The sequence below is a fragment of the Panulirus ornatus genome, chromosome 65 (genome assembly GCF_036320965.1).
Source record: "Panulirus ornatus isolate Po-2019 chromosome 65, ASM3632096v1, whole genome shotgun sequence".
NCBI lineage: Eukaryota > Metazoa > Arthropoda > Malacostraca > Decapoda > Palinuridae > Panulirus > Panulirus ornatus.
The window spans coordinates 22,085,589-22,101,499 of NC_092288.1; the positions used below are offsets into that span (position 1 = coordinate 22,085,589).

At 42.5% G+C, this 15,911-nt stretch overlaps 1 protein-coding gene across 1 annotated transcript in view; it reads right to left on the reverse strand.

The window, feature by feature from the left end:
• Positions 1-15,911, reverse strand: part of LOC139746586 (constitutive coactivator of peroxisome proliferator-activated receptor gamma-like) — a 98,694-nt gene that overhangs the window by 40,337 nt on the left and 42,446 nt on the right. The window contains exon 3 of the mRNA XM_071657979.1: positions 4,808-4,962. Coding sequence (XP_071514080.1) covers positions 4,808-4,962 — 155 coding nt within the window. The remainder of the gene's footprint in view (positions 1-4,807; positions 4,963-15,911) is intronic.

Here is a 15,911-nt window from a genome sequence, read left to right on the forward strand (position 1 = left end):
TGTGTATATACACGTATATGTGGGTGGGTTGGGTCATTCTTTCATCTGTTTCCTTGCGCCACCTCGCTAACGCGGGAGACAGTGACAAAGTAAAATAATGAAAATGAAAAAAAATTCTTCAAAGCAAATACCTGATCCACACATCCTCTACCACTTCTGAAACCACACTGGTCTTCCCTAATCTGATATTCAATACATGCCTTCACCCTCACAATCAATACCCTCCCACATGATTTCCCATGAATATTCAACCAACTTATACCTCTGTAATTTTAACACTCACTTTTATTCCCTTTCCCTTTGTACAATGGCACTATGCATGCATTCCGCCAATCCTCAGGCAATTCACCATAAGTCAAACATACATTGAATATCCTCACCATTCGGTCAACAACACAGTCACCCCCTTTTTTAATAAATTCCATAGCAGAACCATCCAAACCCGCCGCCTTGCCGGCCTTCATCTTCCACAAAGCTTTCACCAATTCTTCTTTGTTTACCAAATCATTCTCCCTGACCCTCTCACTTCACACACCACCTCGGCCAAAACACCCTATATCTGCCACTCTATCATCTAACACATTCAAAAACCTACAAAATACTCACTCCATCTCCTTCTCACATCATCACTACTTGCTATCATCTCCCCATTAGCCCCCTTCACCGATGTTCCCATTTGTTCTCATGTCTTACGCACTTTATTTAACTCCTTCTAAAACATCTTTACTTTTTAATTTCTTTATTATACTTTGTCGCTGTCTCCCACGTTAGCGAGGTTGCACAAGGAAACAGACGAAAGAATGGCCCAACCCACCCACATATACATGTATATACAGACACATCCACACATGCAAATATACATACCTATACACCTCAATGTATTTTTTTTTTATTTATTATACTTTGTCGCTGTCTCCCGCGTTTGCGAGGTAGCGCAAGGAAACAGACGAAAGAAATGGCCCAACCCCCCCCCATACACATGTATATACATACGTCCACACACGCAAATATACATACCTACACAGCTTTCCATGGCTTACCCCAGACGCTTCACATGCCTTGATTCAATCCACTGACAGCACGTCAACCCCGGTATACCACATCGCTCCAATTCACTCTATTCCTTGCCCTCCTTTCACCCTCCTGCATATTCAGGCCCCGATCACACAAAATCTTTTTCACTCCATCTTTCCACCTCCAATTTGGTCTCCCTCTTCTCCTTGTTCCCTCCACCTCCGACACATATATCCTCTTGGTCAATCTTTCCTCACTCATCCTCTCCATGTGCCCAAACCACTTCAAAACACCCTCTTCTGCTCTCTCAACCACGCTCTTTTTATTTCCACACATCTCTCTTACCCTTACGTTACTCACTCGATCAAACCACCTCACACCACACATTGTCCTCAAACATCTCATTTCCAGCACATCCATCCTCCTGCGTACAACTCTATCCATAGCCCACGCCTCGCAACCATACAACATTGTTGGAACCACTATTCCTTCATAAATACCCATTTTTGCTTTCCGAGATAATGTTCTCGACTTCCACACATTCTTCAAGGCCCCCAGAATTTTCGCCCCCTCCCCCACCCTATGATCCACTTCCGCTTCCATGGTTCCATCCGCTGCCAGATCCACTCCCAGATATCTAAAACACTTCACTTCCTCCAGTTTTTCTCCATTCAAACTCACCTCCCAATTGACTTCACCCTCAACCCTACTGTACCTAATAACCTTGCTCTTATTCACATTTACTCTTAACTTTCTTCTTCCACACACTTTACCAAACTCAGTCACCAGCTTCTGCAGTTTCTCACATGAATCAGCCACCAGCGCTGTATCATCAGCGAACAACAACTGACACTTCCCAAGCTCTCTCATCCCCAACAGACTTCATACTTGCCCCTCTTTCCAAAACTCTTGCATTTACCTCCCTAACAACCCCATCCATAAACAAACTAACCAACCATGGAGACATCACACACCCCTGCCGCAAACCTACATTCACTGAGAACCAATCACTTTCCTCTCTTCCTACACGTACACATGCCTTACATCCTCGATAAAAAACTTTTCACTGCTTCTAACGACTTTCCTCTCACACCATATACTCTTAATACCTTCCACAGAGCAACTCTATCAACTCTATCATATGCCTTCTCCAGATCCATAAATGCTACATACAAATCCATTTGCTTTTCTAAGTATTTCTCACATACATTCTTCAAAGCAAACACCTGATCCACACATCCTCTACCACTTCTAAAACCACACTGCTCTTCCCCAATCTGATGCTCTGTACATGCCTTCACCCTCTCAATCAATACCCTCCCATATAATTTACCAGGAATACTCAACAAACTTATACCTCTGTAATTTGAGCACTCACTCTTATCCCCTTTGCCTTTGTACAATGGCACTATGCACGCATTCCGCCAATCCTCAGGCACCTCACCATGAGTCATACATACATTAAATAACCTTACCAACCAGTCAACAATACAGTCACCCCCTTTTTTAATAAATTCCACTGCAATACCATCCAAACCTGCTGCCTTGCCGGCTTTCATCTTCCGCAAAGCTTTCACTACCTCTTCTCTGTTTACCAAATCATTTTCCCTAACCCTCTCACTTTGCACACCACCTCGACCAAAACACCCTATATCTGCCACTCTATCGTCAAACACATTCAACAAACCTTCAAAATACTCACTCCATCTCCTTCTCACATCACCACTACTTGTTATCACCTCCCCATTTGCGCCCTTCACTGAAGTTCCCATTTGCTCCCTTGTCTTACGCACTTTATTTACCTCCTTCCAGAACATCTTTTTATTCTCCCTAAAATTTAATGATACTCTCTCACCCCAACTCTCATTTGCCCTTTTTTTCACCTCTTGCACCTTTCTCTTGACCTCCTGTCTCTTTCTTTTATACGTCTCCCACTCAATTTCATTTTTTCCCTGCAAAAATCATCCAAATGCCTCTCTCTTCTCTTTCACTAATACTCTTACTTCTTCATCCCACCACTCACTACCCTTTCTAATCAACCCACCTCCCACTCTTCTCATGCCACAAGCATCTTTTGCGCAATCCATCACTGATTCCCTAAATACATCCCATTCCTCCCCCACTCCCCTTACTTCCATTGTTCTCACCTTCTTCCATTCTGTACTCAGTCTCTCCTGGTACTTCCTCACACAAGTCTCCTTCCCAAGCTCATTTACTCTCACCACCCTCTTCACCCCAACATTCACTCTTCTTTTCTGAAAACCCATACAAATCTTCACCTTAGCCTCCACAAGATAATGATCAGACATCCCTCCAGTTGCACCTCTCAGCACATTAACATCCAAAAGTCTGTCTTTCGCGCGCCTGTCAATTAACACGTAATCCAATAACGCTCTCTGGCCATCTCTCCTACTTACATAAGTATACTTATGTATATCTCACTTTTTAAACCAGGTATTCCCAATCATCAGTCCTTTTTCAGCACATAAATCTACAAGCTCTTCATCATTTCCATTTACAACACTGAACACCCCATGTATACCAATTATTCCCTCAACTGCCACATTACTCACCTTGGCATTCAAATCACCCAACACTATAACTCGGTCTCAGTGCATCAAAACCACTAACACACTCATTCAGCTGCTCCTAAAACACTTGCCTCTCATGATCTTTCTTCTCATGCCCAGGTGCATATGCACCAATAATCACCCATCTCTCTCCATCAACTTTCAGTTTTACCCATATTAATCGAGAATTTACTTTCTTACATTCTATCACATACTTCCACAACTCCTGTTTCAGGAGTACTGCTACTCCTTCCCTTGCTCTTGTCCTCTCACTAACCCCTGACTTTACTCCTAAGACATTCCCAAACCACTCTTCCCCTTTACCCTTGAGCTTCGTTTCACTCAGAGCCAAAACATCCAGGTTCCTTTCCTCAAACATACTACCTATCTCTCCTTTTTTCACATCTTGGTTACATCCACACACATTTAGGCACCCCAATCTGAGCCTTCGAGGAGGATGAGCACTCCCCGCGTGACTCCTTCTTCTGTTTCCCATTTTAGAAAGTTAAAAAAAAAAAATACAAGGAGGGGAGGATTTCTGGCCCCCCGCTCCCGTCCCCTCTAGTCGCTTTCTACGACACGCGAGGAATGCGTGGGAAGTATTCTTTCACCCCTATCCCCAGGGATAATATACATATATATATACACATACACACACATACACACACATCTTTTTATTCTCCCTAAAACATCTTTTTATTCTTCCTAAAATTTAATGATACTCTCTCACCCCAACTCTCATTTGCCCTCTTCTTCACCTCTTGCACCTTTCTCTTGACCTCCAGCCTCTTTCTTTTATACATCTCCCAGTCATCTGAGTCAGTTATTGTTTGCTGATGATACAGCGCTGGTGGCTGATTCGGGTGAGAAACTGCAGAAGCAGGTGATTGAGTTTGGTAAAGTGTGTGAAAGAAGAAAGCTGAGAGTAAATGTGAATAAGAGCAAGGTTATTAGGTACAGTAGGGACAATTTAATTGGGAGGTAAGTTTGAATGGAGAGAAACTGGAAGAAGTAAAGTGTTTTAGATATCTGGGAGTGGATTTATTCATCAGTTCTTTCCTAGTAGTATATCTCTCTCAAGTTATACCATAGTTTTATACAACCATACTCCTCACCTGAAACATCTTCCTGTACTTTTCACATTCCTCTGATCCACCTTTCTACATGTCACACTCATATACGATAGTGTGAGATGCCCTCTTGTAACTAATAACCTAACTAACCTGTAAATAGAAGAGAATTGCAACTGGCACAATAAGGTGAGGAGGGAGAGTACGGATCTTGGTTTCATTCAATACTGGATGGACACAGTCAAGGAAAGTTCTCCACTTCAGGTTGTCATCACCATCCCATAGCTCCTCTAGTGATGGACTTCCTCCTGCAAAATACTACTTTTTTAAATTAAGTTACAAAGGTCACGCATGTGTTTAATATCTGAATAAAATCATATTAAAATTACATGTCAGAAAGCTACATAATAGGTCACATTTTAGTCTCCAATGGAAGAATCTGCTTTCATATGAACAAGGTTCACAGTGCCTTAGTTATATGCGCAAAGTACGCAGTGCCTTAGTTATATATAATGAGAAATTAAAATTCACCGGTCTAGTCTTGAAGCAGATCCATTAGGAACTCTGCAAATATTTGAAGACCATTGCAAGTAAAGGTTGTAAATATTACATAAAGACTAAGTACAGCCTCAGAGTGGAGATATCTTTGAGCACTAACTAATGTAAATTGATGAGCACAATACAGTGAGACAAACAGGACAAGGAAGACATAAACTGGGTGTTTTCTTCTGGTATTTACCCATAGTCATCTGAAAAAAGACTAAACAAAAATAAGATGGAAATGAGAAAATATTCATTGAGTGATATAAATGCAAAAGTGGGATGTGATGAAATTGGTGAGATAGTTGGTAAATGGGGAGTGCCTAGCCTAAATGAGAGTGATAGTTATCCTGTGGATATTTGTGCTGACAGGGGTCTATTTCTTGCAAACACCTTTTTCAGCAAAAGATGATCCAGATATATACATGGATGAAGAGTTATGGAAGAGATCAAAATGCTTTGAATGACTATTTGGCAATGGACGAAAGATTGAGAAAGGCTGTCCTAAATGTGAGTCACGAGTGGATTCTTTGAAACCTCTAACCATTTTGCAGTGCTTGTGAATGTAAGGATCAGGGAGAAGTAGAGGTATGGTGTAAGGAATAATGGAGAAGTAAAAGTGAAACGAAGCTTAAGGGTAAAGGGAAAGAGTGGTTTGGGAATGTCTTGGGAGTAAAGTCAGGGGTTAGTGAGAGGACAAGAGCAAGGGAAGAAGTAGCACTTCCCCTGAAACAGGAGTTGTGGGAGTATGTGATAGAATGTAAGAAAGTAAATTCTAGATTAATATGGGTAAAACTAAAAGTTGATGGAGAGAGATGGGTGAATATTGGTGCATATGCACCTGGGCATGAGAAGAAAGATCATGAGAGGTGAGTGTTTTGGGAGCAGCTGAATGAGTGTGTCAGTGGTCTTGATGCACAAGACCGGGTTATAGTGATGGGTGATTTGAATGCAAAGGTGAGTAATCTGGCAGTTGAGGGAATAATTGGTATACATGGGGTGTTCAGTGTTGTAAATGGAAATGGTGAAGAGCTTGTAGACTTATGTGCTGAAAAAGGACTGGTGATTGGGAATACCTGGTTTAAAAAGCAAGATATACATAAGTATACGTATGTAAGTAGGAGAGATGGCCAGAGAGCGTTATTGGATTATGTGTTAATTGACAGGTGCGCAAAAGAGAGACTTTTGGATGTTAATGTGCTGAGAGGTGCAACTGGAGGGATGTCTGATCATTATCTTGTGGAGGCTAAAGTAAAGATTTGTATGGGTTTTCAGAATAGAAGAGAGAATGTTGGGGTGAAGAGGGTGGTGAGAGTAAGTGAGCTTGGGAAGGAGACTTGTGTGAGGAAGTATCAGGAGAGACTGAGTACAGAATGGAAAAAGGTTAGAACAAAGGAGGTAAGGGGAGTGGGGGAGGAATGGGACGTATTTAGGAAAGCAGTGATGGCTTGCGCAAAAGATACTTGTGGCATGAGAAGCGTGGGAGGTGGACAGATTAGAAAGGGTAGTGAGTGGTGGAATGAAGAAGTAAGATTATTAGTGAAAGAGAAGAGAGAAGCATTTGGACGATTTTAGCAGGGAAAAAATACAAATGAATGGGAGATGTATAAAAGAAAGAGACAGGAGGTCAAGAGAAAGGTGCAAGAGGTGATAAAGAATTAAATTTTAGGGAGAATAAAAAGATGTTCTGGAAGGAGGTAAATAAAGTGCGTAAGACAAGGGAGCAAATGGGAACTTCAGTGAAGGGCGCTAATGGGGAGGTGATAACAAGTAGTGGTGATGTGAGAAGGAGATGGAGTGAGTATTTTGAAGGTTTGTTGAATGTGTTTGATGATAGAGTGGCAGATATAGGGTGTTTTGGTCGAGGTGGTGTGCAAAGTGAGAGGGTTAGGGAAAATGATTTGGTAAACAGAGAAGAGGTAGTAAAAGCTTTGCGGAAGATGAAAGCCGGCAAGGCAGCAGGTTTGGATGGTATTGCAGTGGAATCTATTAAAAAAGGGGGTGACTGTATTGTTGACTGGTTGGTAAGGTTATTTAATGTATGTATGATTCATGGTGAGGTGCCTGAGGATTGGCGGAATGCATGCATAGTGACATTGTACAAAGGCAAATTTGAGTGAGTGCTCAAATTACAGAGGTATAAGTTTGATGAGTATTTCTGGTAAATTATATGGGAGGGTATTGATTCAGAGGGTGAAGGCATGTACAGAGCATCAGATTGGGGAAGAGCAGTGTGTTTTCAGAAGTGGTAGAGGATGTGTGGATCAGGTGTTTGCTTTGAAGAATATATGTGAGAAATACTTAGAAAAGCGGGGAGGGAGCGGGGGGCCAGAAATCCTCCCCTCCTTGTATTTTTTTAACTTTCTAAAAAAATGGGAAACAGAAGAAGGAGTCACGCGGGGAGTGCTCATCCTCCTCGAAGGCTCAGATTGGGGTGCCTAAATGTGTGTGGATGTAACCAAGATGTGAAAAAAGGAGAGATAGGTAGTATGTTTGAGGAAAGGAACCTGGATGTTTCGGCTCTGAGTGAAACGAAGCTCAAGGGTGAAGGGGAAGAGTGGTTTGGGAATGTCTTGGGAGTAAAGTCAGGGGTTAGTGAGAGGACAAGAGCAAGGGAAGGAGTAGCAGTACTCCTGAAACAGGAGTTGTGGGAGTATGTGATAGAATGTAAGAAAGTAGATTCTCGATTAATATGGGTGAAACTGAAAGTTGATGGAGAGAGATGGGTGATTATTTGTGCATATGCACCTGGGCATGAAAAGAGAGATCATGAGAGGAAAGTGTTTTGGGAGCAGCTGAATGAGTGTGTTAGTGGTTTTGATGCACGAGACCGGGTTATAGTGATGGGTGATTTGAATGCAAAGATGAGTAATGTGGCAGTTGAGGGAATAATTGGTATACATGGGGTATTCAGTGTTGTAAATGGAAATGGTGAAGAGCTTGTAGATTTATGTGCTGAAAAAGGACTGATGATTGGGAATACCTGGTTTAAAAAGCGAGATATACATAAGTATACTTATGTAAGTAGGAGAGATGGCCAGAGAGCATTATTGGATTATGTGTTAACTGACAGGCGCGCGAAAGAGAGACTTTTGGATGTTAATGTGCTGAGAGGTGCAACTGGAGGGATGTCTGATCATTATCTTGTGGAGGCTAAGGTGAAGATTTGTAAGGGTTTTCAGAAAAGAAGAGTGAATGTTGGGGTGAAGAGGGTGGTGAGAGTAAGTGAGCTTGGGAAAGAGACTTGTGTGAGGAAGTACCAGGAGAGACTGAGTACAGAATGGAAAAAGGTGAGAACAATGGAAGTAAGGGGAGTGGGGGAGGAATGGGATGTATTTAGGGAATCAGTGATGGATTGCGCAAAAGATGCTTGTGGCATGAGAAGAGTGGGAGGTGGGTTGATTAGAAAGGGTAGTGAGTGGTGGGATGAAGAAGTAAGAGTATTAATGAAAGAGAAGAGAGAGGCATTTGGACGATTTTTGCAGGGAAAAAATGAAATTGAGTGGGAGACGTATAAAAGAAAGAGACAGGAGGTCAAGAGAAAGGTGCAAGAGGTGAAAAAAAGGGCAAATGAGAGTTGGGGTGAGAGAGTATCATTAAATTCTAGGGAGAATAAAAAGATGTTCTGGAGGGAGGTAAATAAAGTGCGTAAGACAAGGGAGCAAATGGGAACTTCAGTGAAGGGCGCAAATGGGGAGGTGATAACAAGTAGTGGTGATGTGAGAAGGAGATGGAGTGAGTATTTTGAAGGTTTGTTGAATGTGTTTGATGATAGAGTGGCAGATATAGGGTGTTTTGGTCGGGGTGGAGTGCAAAGTGAGAGGGTTAGGGAAAATGATTTGGTAAACAGAGAAGAGGTACTGGAAGCTTTGCGGAAGATGAAAGCCGGCAAGGCAGCGGGTTTGGATGGTATTACAGTGGAATTTATTAAAAAAGTGGGTGACTGTGTTGTTGACTGGTTGGTAAGGTTATTTAATGTATGTATGACTCATGGTGAGGTGCCTGAGGATTGGCAGAATGCGTTCATAGTGCCATTGTACAAAGGCAAAGGGGATAAGAGTGAGTGCTCAAATTACAGAGGTATAAGTTTGTTGAGTATTCCTGGTAAATTATATGGGAGGGTATTGATTTAGAGGGTGAAGGCATGTAAAGAGCATCAGATTGGGGAAGAGCAGTGTGGTTTCAGAAGTGGTAGAGGATGTGTGGATCAGGTGTTTGCTTTGAAGAATGTATGTGAGAAATACTTAGAACAGCAAATGGATTTGTATGTAGCATTTATGGATCTGGAGAAGGCATTTGATAGAGTTGATAGAGATGCTCTGTGGAAGGTATTGAGAATATATGGTGTGGGAGGCAAGTTGTAGGAAGCAGTGAAAAGTTTTTATCGAGGATGTAAGGCGTGTGTACGTGTAGGAAGAGAGGAAAGTGATTGTTTCTCAGTAAATGTAGGTTTGCGGCAGGGGTGTGTGATGTCTCCATGGTTGTTTAATTTGTTTATGGATGGGGTTGTTAGGGAGGTAAATGCAAGAGTTTTGGAAAGAGGGGCAAGTATGAAGTCTGTTGGGGATGAGAGAGCTTGGGAAGTGAGTCAGTTGCTGTTCGCTGATGATACAGCACTGGTGGCTGATTCATGTGAGAAACTGCAGAAGCTGGTGACTGAGTTTGGTAAAGTGTGTGAAAGAAGAAAGTTAAGAGTAAATGTGAATAAGAGCAAGGTTATTAGGTACAGTAGGGTTGAGGGTCAAGTCAATTGGGAGGTGAGTTTGAATGGAGAAAAACTGGAGGAAGTGAAGTGTTTTAGATATCTGGGAGTGGATCTGGCAGCGGATAGAACCATGGAAGCGGAAGTGGATCATAGGGTGGGGGAGGGGGCGAAAATTCTGGGAGCCTTGAAGAATGTGTGGAAGTCGAGAACATTGTCTCGGAAAGCAATAATGGGTATGTTTGAAGGAATAGTGATTCCAACAATGTTGTATGGTTGCGAGGCGTGGGCTATGGGTAGAGTTGCGCGCAGGAGGATGGATGTGCTGGAAATGAGATGTTTGAGGACAATGTGTGGTGTGAGGTGGTTTGATTGAGTGAGTAACGTAAGGGTAAGAGAGATGTGTGGAAATAAAACGAGCGTGGTTGAGAGAGCAGAAGAGAGTGTTTTGAAATGGTTTGGGCACATGGAGAGAATGAGTCAGGAAAGATTGACCAAAAGGATATATGTGTCGGAGGTGGAGGGAACGAGGAGAAGAGGGAGACCAAATTGGAGGTGGAAAGATGGAGTGAAAAAGATTTTGTGTGATCAGGGCCTGAACATGCAGGAGGGTGAAAGGAGGGCAAGGAATAGAGTGAATTGGAGCGATGTGGTATATCGGGGTTGCCGTGCTGTCAGTGGATTGAATCAGGGCATGAGAAGCGTCTGGGGTAAACCATGGAAAGCTGTGTAGGTATGTATATTTGCGTGTGTGGACGTATGTATATACATGTGTATGGGGGTGGGTTGGGCCATTTCTTTCGTCTGTTTCCTTGCGCTACCTCGCAAACGCGGGAGACAGCGACAAAGCAAAAAAAAAAAAAAAAAAATTAGAAAAGCAAATGGATTTGTATGTAGCATTTATGGGTCTGGAAAAGGCATATGATAGAGTTGATAGAGATGCTCTGTGGAAGGTATTAAGAATATATGGTGTGGGAGGCAAGTTGTTAGAAGCAGTGAAAAGTTTTTATCGAGGATGCAAGGCATGTGTACGTGTAGGAAGAGAGGAAAGTGATTGGTTCTCAGTGAATGTAGGTTTGTGGCAGGGGTGTGTGATGTCTCCATGGTTGTTTAATTTGTTTATGGATGGGGTTGTTAGGGAGGTAAATGCAAGAGTTTTGGAAAGAGGGGCAAGTATGAAGTCTGTTGGGGATGAGAGAGCTTGGGAAGTGAGTCAGTTGTTATTCGCTGATGATACAGCGCTGGTGGCTGATTCATGTGAGAAACTGCAGAAGCTGGTGACTGAGTTTGGTAAAGTGTGTGAAAGAAGAAAGTTAAGAGTAAAGGTGAATAAGAGCAAGGTTATTAGGTACAGTAGGATTGAGGGTCAAGTCAATTGGGAGGTAAGTTTGAATGGAGAAAAACTGGAGGAAGTAAAGTGTTTTAGATATCTGGGAGTGGATCTGGCAGCGGATGGAACCATGGAAGCGGAAGTGGATCATAGGGTGGGGGAGGGGGCGAAAATCCTGGGAGCCTTGAAGAATGTGTGGAAGTCGAGAACATTATCTCGAAAAGCAAAAATGGGTATGTTTGAAGGAATAGTGGTTCCAACAATGTTGTATGGTTGCGAGGCGTGGGCTATGGATAGAGTTGTGCGCAGGAGGATGGATGTGCTGGAAATGAGATGTTTGAGGACAATGTGTGGTGTGAGGTGGTTTGATCGAGTAAGTAACGTAAGGGTAAGAGAGATGTGTGGAAATAAAAAGAGCGTGGTTGAGAGAGCAGAAGAGGTTGTTTTGAAATGGTTTGGGCACATGGACAGAATGAGTGAGGAAAGATTGATCAAGAGGATATATGTGTCGGAGGTGGAGGGAACGAGGAGAAGAGGGAGACCAAATTGGAGGTGGAAAGATGGAGTGAAAAAGATTTTGTGTGATCGGGGCCTGAACATGCAGGAGGGTGAAAGGAGGGCAAGGAATAGAGTGAATTGGAGTGATGTGGTATACCGGGGTTGACGTGCTGTCAGTGGATTGAATCAAGGCATGTGAAGCGTCTGGGGTAAACCATGGAAAGCTGTGTAGGTATGTATATTTGCGTGTGGGGACGTATGTATATACATGTGTATGGGGTGGGTTGGGCCATTTCTTTCATCTGTTTCCTTGCGCTACCTCGCAAACGCAGGAGACAGCGACAAAGTTAAAAAAAAAAAACTATATATATATATATATATATATATATATATATATATATATATATATATATATTCCTATGAGTCCATGAGGAAAATGAAACACGAAAAGTTCCCAAGTGCACTTTCGTGTAATAATCACATCATCAGGGGAGACACAAGAGAGGAATATAACAGTCAGTTGATATACATCGAAGAGATGAAGCTAGAACGCCATTTGGTAAACATGTGATATATATATATATATATATATATATATATATATATATATATATATATATATATATATATAGTAAAAGCTTTGCGGAAGATGAAAGCCGGCAAGGCAGCAGGTTTGGATGGTATTGCAGTGGAATTTATTAAAAAAGGGGGTGACTGTATTGTTGACTGGTTGGTAAGGTTATTTAATGTATGTATGACTCATGGTGAGGGGCCTGAGGATTGGCGGAATGCGTGCATAGTGCCATTGTACAAAGGCAAAGGGGATAAGAGTGAGTGCTCAAATTACAGAGGTATAAGTTTGTTGAGTATTCCTGGTAAATTATATGGGAGGGTATTGATTGATAGGGTGAAGGCATGTACAGAGCATCAGATTGGGGAAGAGCAGTGCGGTTTCAGAAGTGGTAGAGGATGTGTGGATCAGGTGTTTGCTTTGAAGAATGTATGTGAGAAATACTTAGAAAAGCAAATGGATTTGTATGTAGCATTTATGGATCTGGAGAAGGCATATGATAAGAGTTGATAGAGATGCTCTGTGGAAGGTATTAAGAATATATGGTGTGGGAGGCAAGTTGTTAGAAGCAGTGAAAAGTTTTTATCGAGGATGTAAGGCATGTGTACGTGTAGGAAGAGAGGAAAGTGACTGGTTCTCAGTGAATGTAGGTTTGCGGCAGGGGTGTGTGATGTCTCCATGGTTGTTTAATTTGTTTATGGATGGGGTTGTTAGGGAGGTAAATGCAAGAGTCCTGGAAAGAGGGGCAAGTATGAAGTCTGTTTCGGATGAGAGAGCTTGGGAAGTGAGTCAGTTGTTGTTCGCTGATGATACAGCGCTGGTGGCTGATTCATGTGAGAAACTGCAGAAGCTGGTGACTGAGTTTGGTAAAGTGTGTGGAAGAAGAAAGTTAAGAGTAAATGTGAATAAGAGCAAGGTTATTAGGTACAGTAGGGGTGAGGGTCAAGTCAATTGGGAGGTGAGTTTGAATGGAGAAAAACTGGGGGAAGTGAAGTGTTTTAGATATCTGGGAGTGGATCTGGCAGCGGATGGAACCATGGAAGCGGAAGTGGATCATAGGGTGGGGGAGGGGGCGAAAATTTTGGGAGCCTTGAAAAATGTGTGGAAGTTGAGAACATTATCTCGGAAAGCAAAAATGGGTATGTTTGAAGGAATAGTGGTTCCAACAATGTTGTATGGTTGCGAGGCGTGGGCTATGGATAGAGATGTGCGCAGGAGGATGGATGTGCTGGAAATGAGATGTTTGAGGAAAATGTGTGGTGTGAGGTGCTTTGATCGAGTAAGTAACGTAAGGGTAAGAGAGATGTGTGGAAATAAAAAGAGCGTGGTTGAGAGAGCAGAAGAGGGTGTTTTGAAATGGTTTGGGCATATGGAGAGAATGAGTGAGGAAAGATTGACCAAGAGGATATATGTGTCGGAGGTGGAGGGAACGAGGAGAAGAGGAAGACCAAATTGGAGGTGGAAAGATGGAGTGAAAAAGATTTTGTGTGATCGGGGCCTGAACATGCAGGAGGGTGAAAGGAGGGCAAGGAATAGAGTGAATTGGAGCGATGTGGTATACAGGGGTTGACGTGCTGTCAGTGGATTGAATCAAGGCATGTGAAGCGTCTGGGGTAAACCATGGAAAGCTGTGTAGGTATGTATATTTGCGTGTGTGGACGTGTGTATGTACATGTGTATGGGGGGGGGGGGTTGGGCCATTTCTTTCGTCTGTTTCCTTGCGCTACCTCGCAAACGCGGGAAACAGCGACAAAGTATAAAAAAAAAAAAAAAAAAAAAAAATATATATATATATATATATATATATATATATATATATATATATATATATATATAAATATATATATATATATATATATATATATATATATATATATATATATATATATATATATATATTATATATATATATATATACATATTTTCTTTCTTTTAAACTATTTGCCATTTCCCGCGTTGGCGAGGTAGCGTTACGAACAGAGGACTGGGCCTTTTTTGGAATATCCTCACCTGGCCCCCTCTGTTCCTTCTTTTGGAAAATTAAAAAAAAAAAAAACGAGAGGGGAGGATTTCCAGCCCCCCGCTCCATATATATATATGGGAACTTCAGTGAAGGGGGCTAGGGGGGAGGTGACAACAAGTAGTGGCGGTGTGAGAAGGAGATGGAGTAAGAATTTTGAGGGTTTCTTGGATGTGTTTGATGATAGAGTGGCAGATATGGGGTGTTTTGGTCGAGGTGGTGTGCGGGGTGAAAGGGTTAGGGAAAATGGTTTGGTGAACGGGGGGGGGGGAAGCTTTGCGGAAGATGAAAGCCGGGAAGGCAGCGGGTTTGGATGGCAGTGGAATTTATTAAAAAAGGGGGTGACTGTATTGTTAACTGGTTGGTGGGGTTATTTAATGTATGTATGATTCATTGTGAGGTGCCTGAGGATCGGCGGAATGCTTTCATAGTGCCATTGTACAAAGGCAAAGGGGATAAGAGTGAGTGCTCAAATTACAGAGGCATAAGTTTGTTGAGTATTCCTGGTAAATTATATGGGAGGGTGTTGATTGAGAGGGTGAGGGCATGTACAGAGCATCAGACTGGGGAAGAGCGGTGTGATTTCGGAAGTGGTGGAGGATGTGTGGATCAGGTGTTTGCTTTGAAGAATATATGTGAGTAATGCTTAGAAAAGCAAGTGGATTTGTATATAGCATTTGTGGATCTGGAGAAGGGATATGATAGAGTTGATAGAGATGCTCTGTGGAAGGTACTAAGAATATATGGTGTGGGAGGCAAGTTGTTAGAAGGAGTGAAAAGTTTTTATTGAGGATGTGAGGCATGTGTACGTGTAGGAAGAAAGGAAAGTGATTGGTTCTCAGTGAATGTAGGTTTGCAGCAAGGGTGTGTGATGTCTCCTTGGTTGTTTGATTTGTTTATGGATGGGGTTGTTAGGGAGGCGAATGCAAGAGTTTTGGAGGGGGGGCGAGTGTACAGTCTGTTGGGGATGAGAGAGCTTGGGAAGTGAGTGAGTTGTTGTTCGCTGATGATGCAGCACTGGTGGCTGATTCATGTGAGAGACTGCAGAGGCTGGTGACTGAGTTTGGTAAAGTGTGTGAAAGAAGAAAGTTAAGAGTAAATGTGAATAAGAGAGAGGTTGTTTGGTACAGTAGGGTTGAGGGTCAAGTCAATTGGGAAGTAAGTTTGAATGGAGAAAGGCTGGAGGAGGTGAAGTGTTTTAGATATCTGGGAGTGGATCTAGCAGCGGATGGAACCATGGAAGCGGAATTGAATCATGGGGTGGGGAAGGGGGCGAAAATCCTGGGAGCCTTGAAGAATGTGTACAAGTCAAGAACATTATCTCGGAAAGTAAAAATGGGTATGTTAGAAGGAATAGTGGTTCCAGCAATGTTGTGTGGTTGCGGGGCGTGGGCTATGGATAGAGTTGTGCCCAGGAGGGTGGATGTGCTGGAAATGAGATGTTTGAGGACAATATGTGGTGTGAGGTGGTTTGATCGAGTAAGTAGTGTAGGGGTGGAAGAGATGTGTGGAACTAAAAAGAGCGTGGTTGAGAGAGCAGAGGGGGGTGCTTTGAAGTGGTATGTATATTTGCGTGTGTGGACGTGTAAGTATATA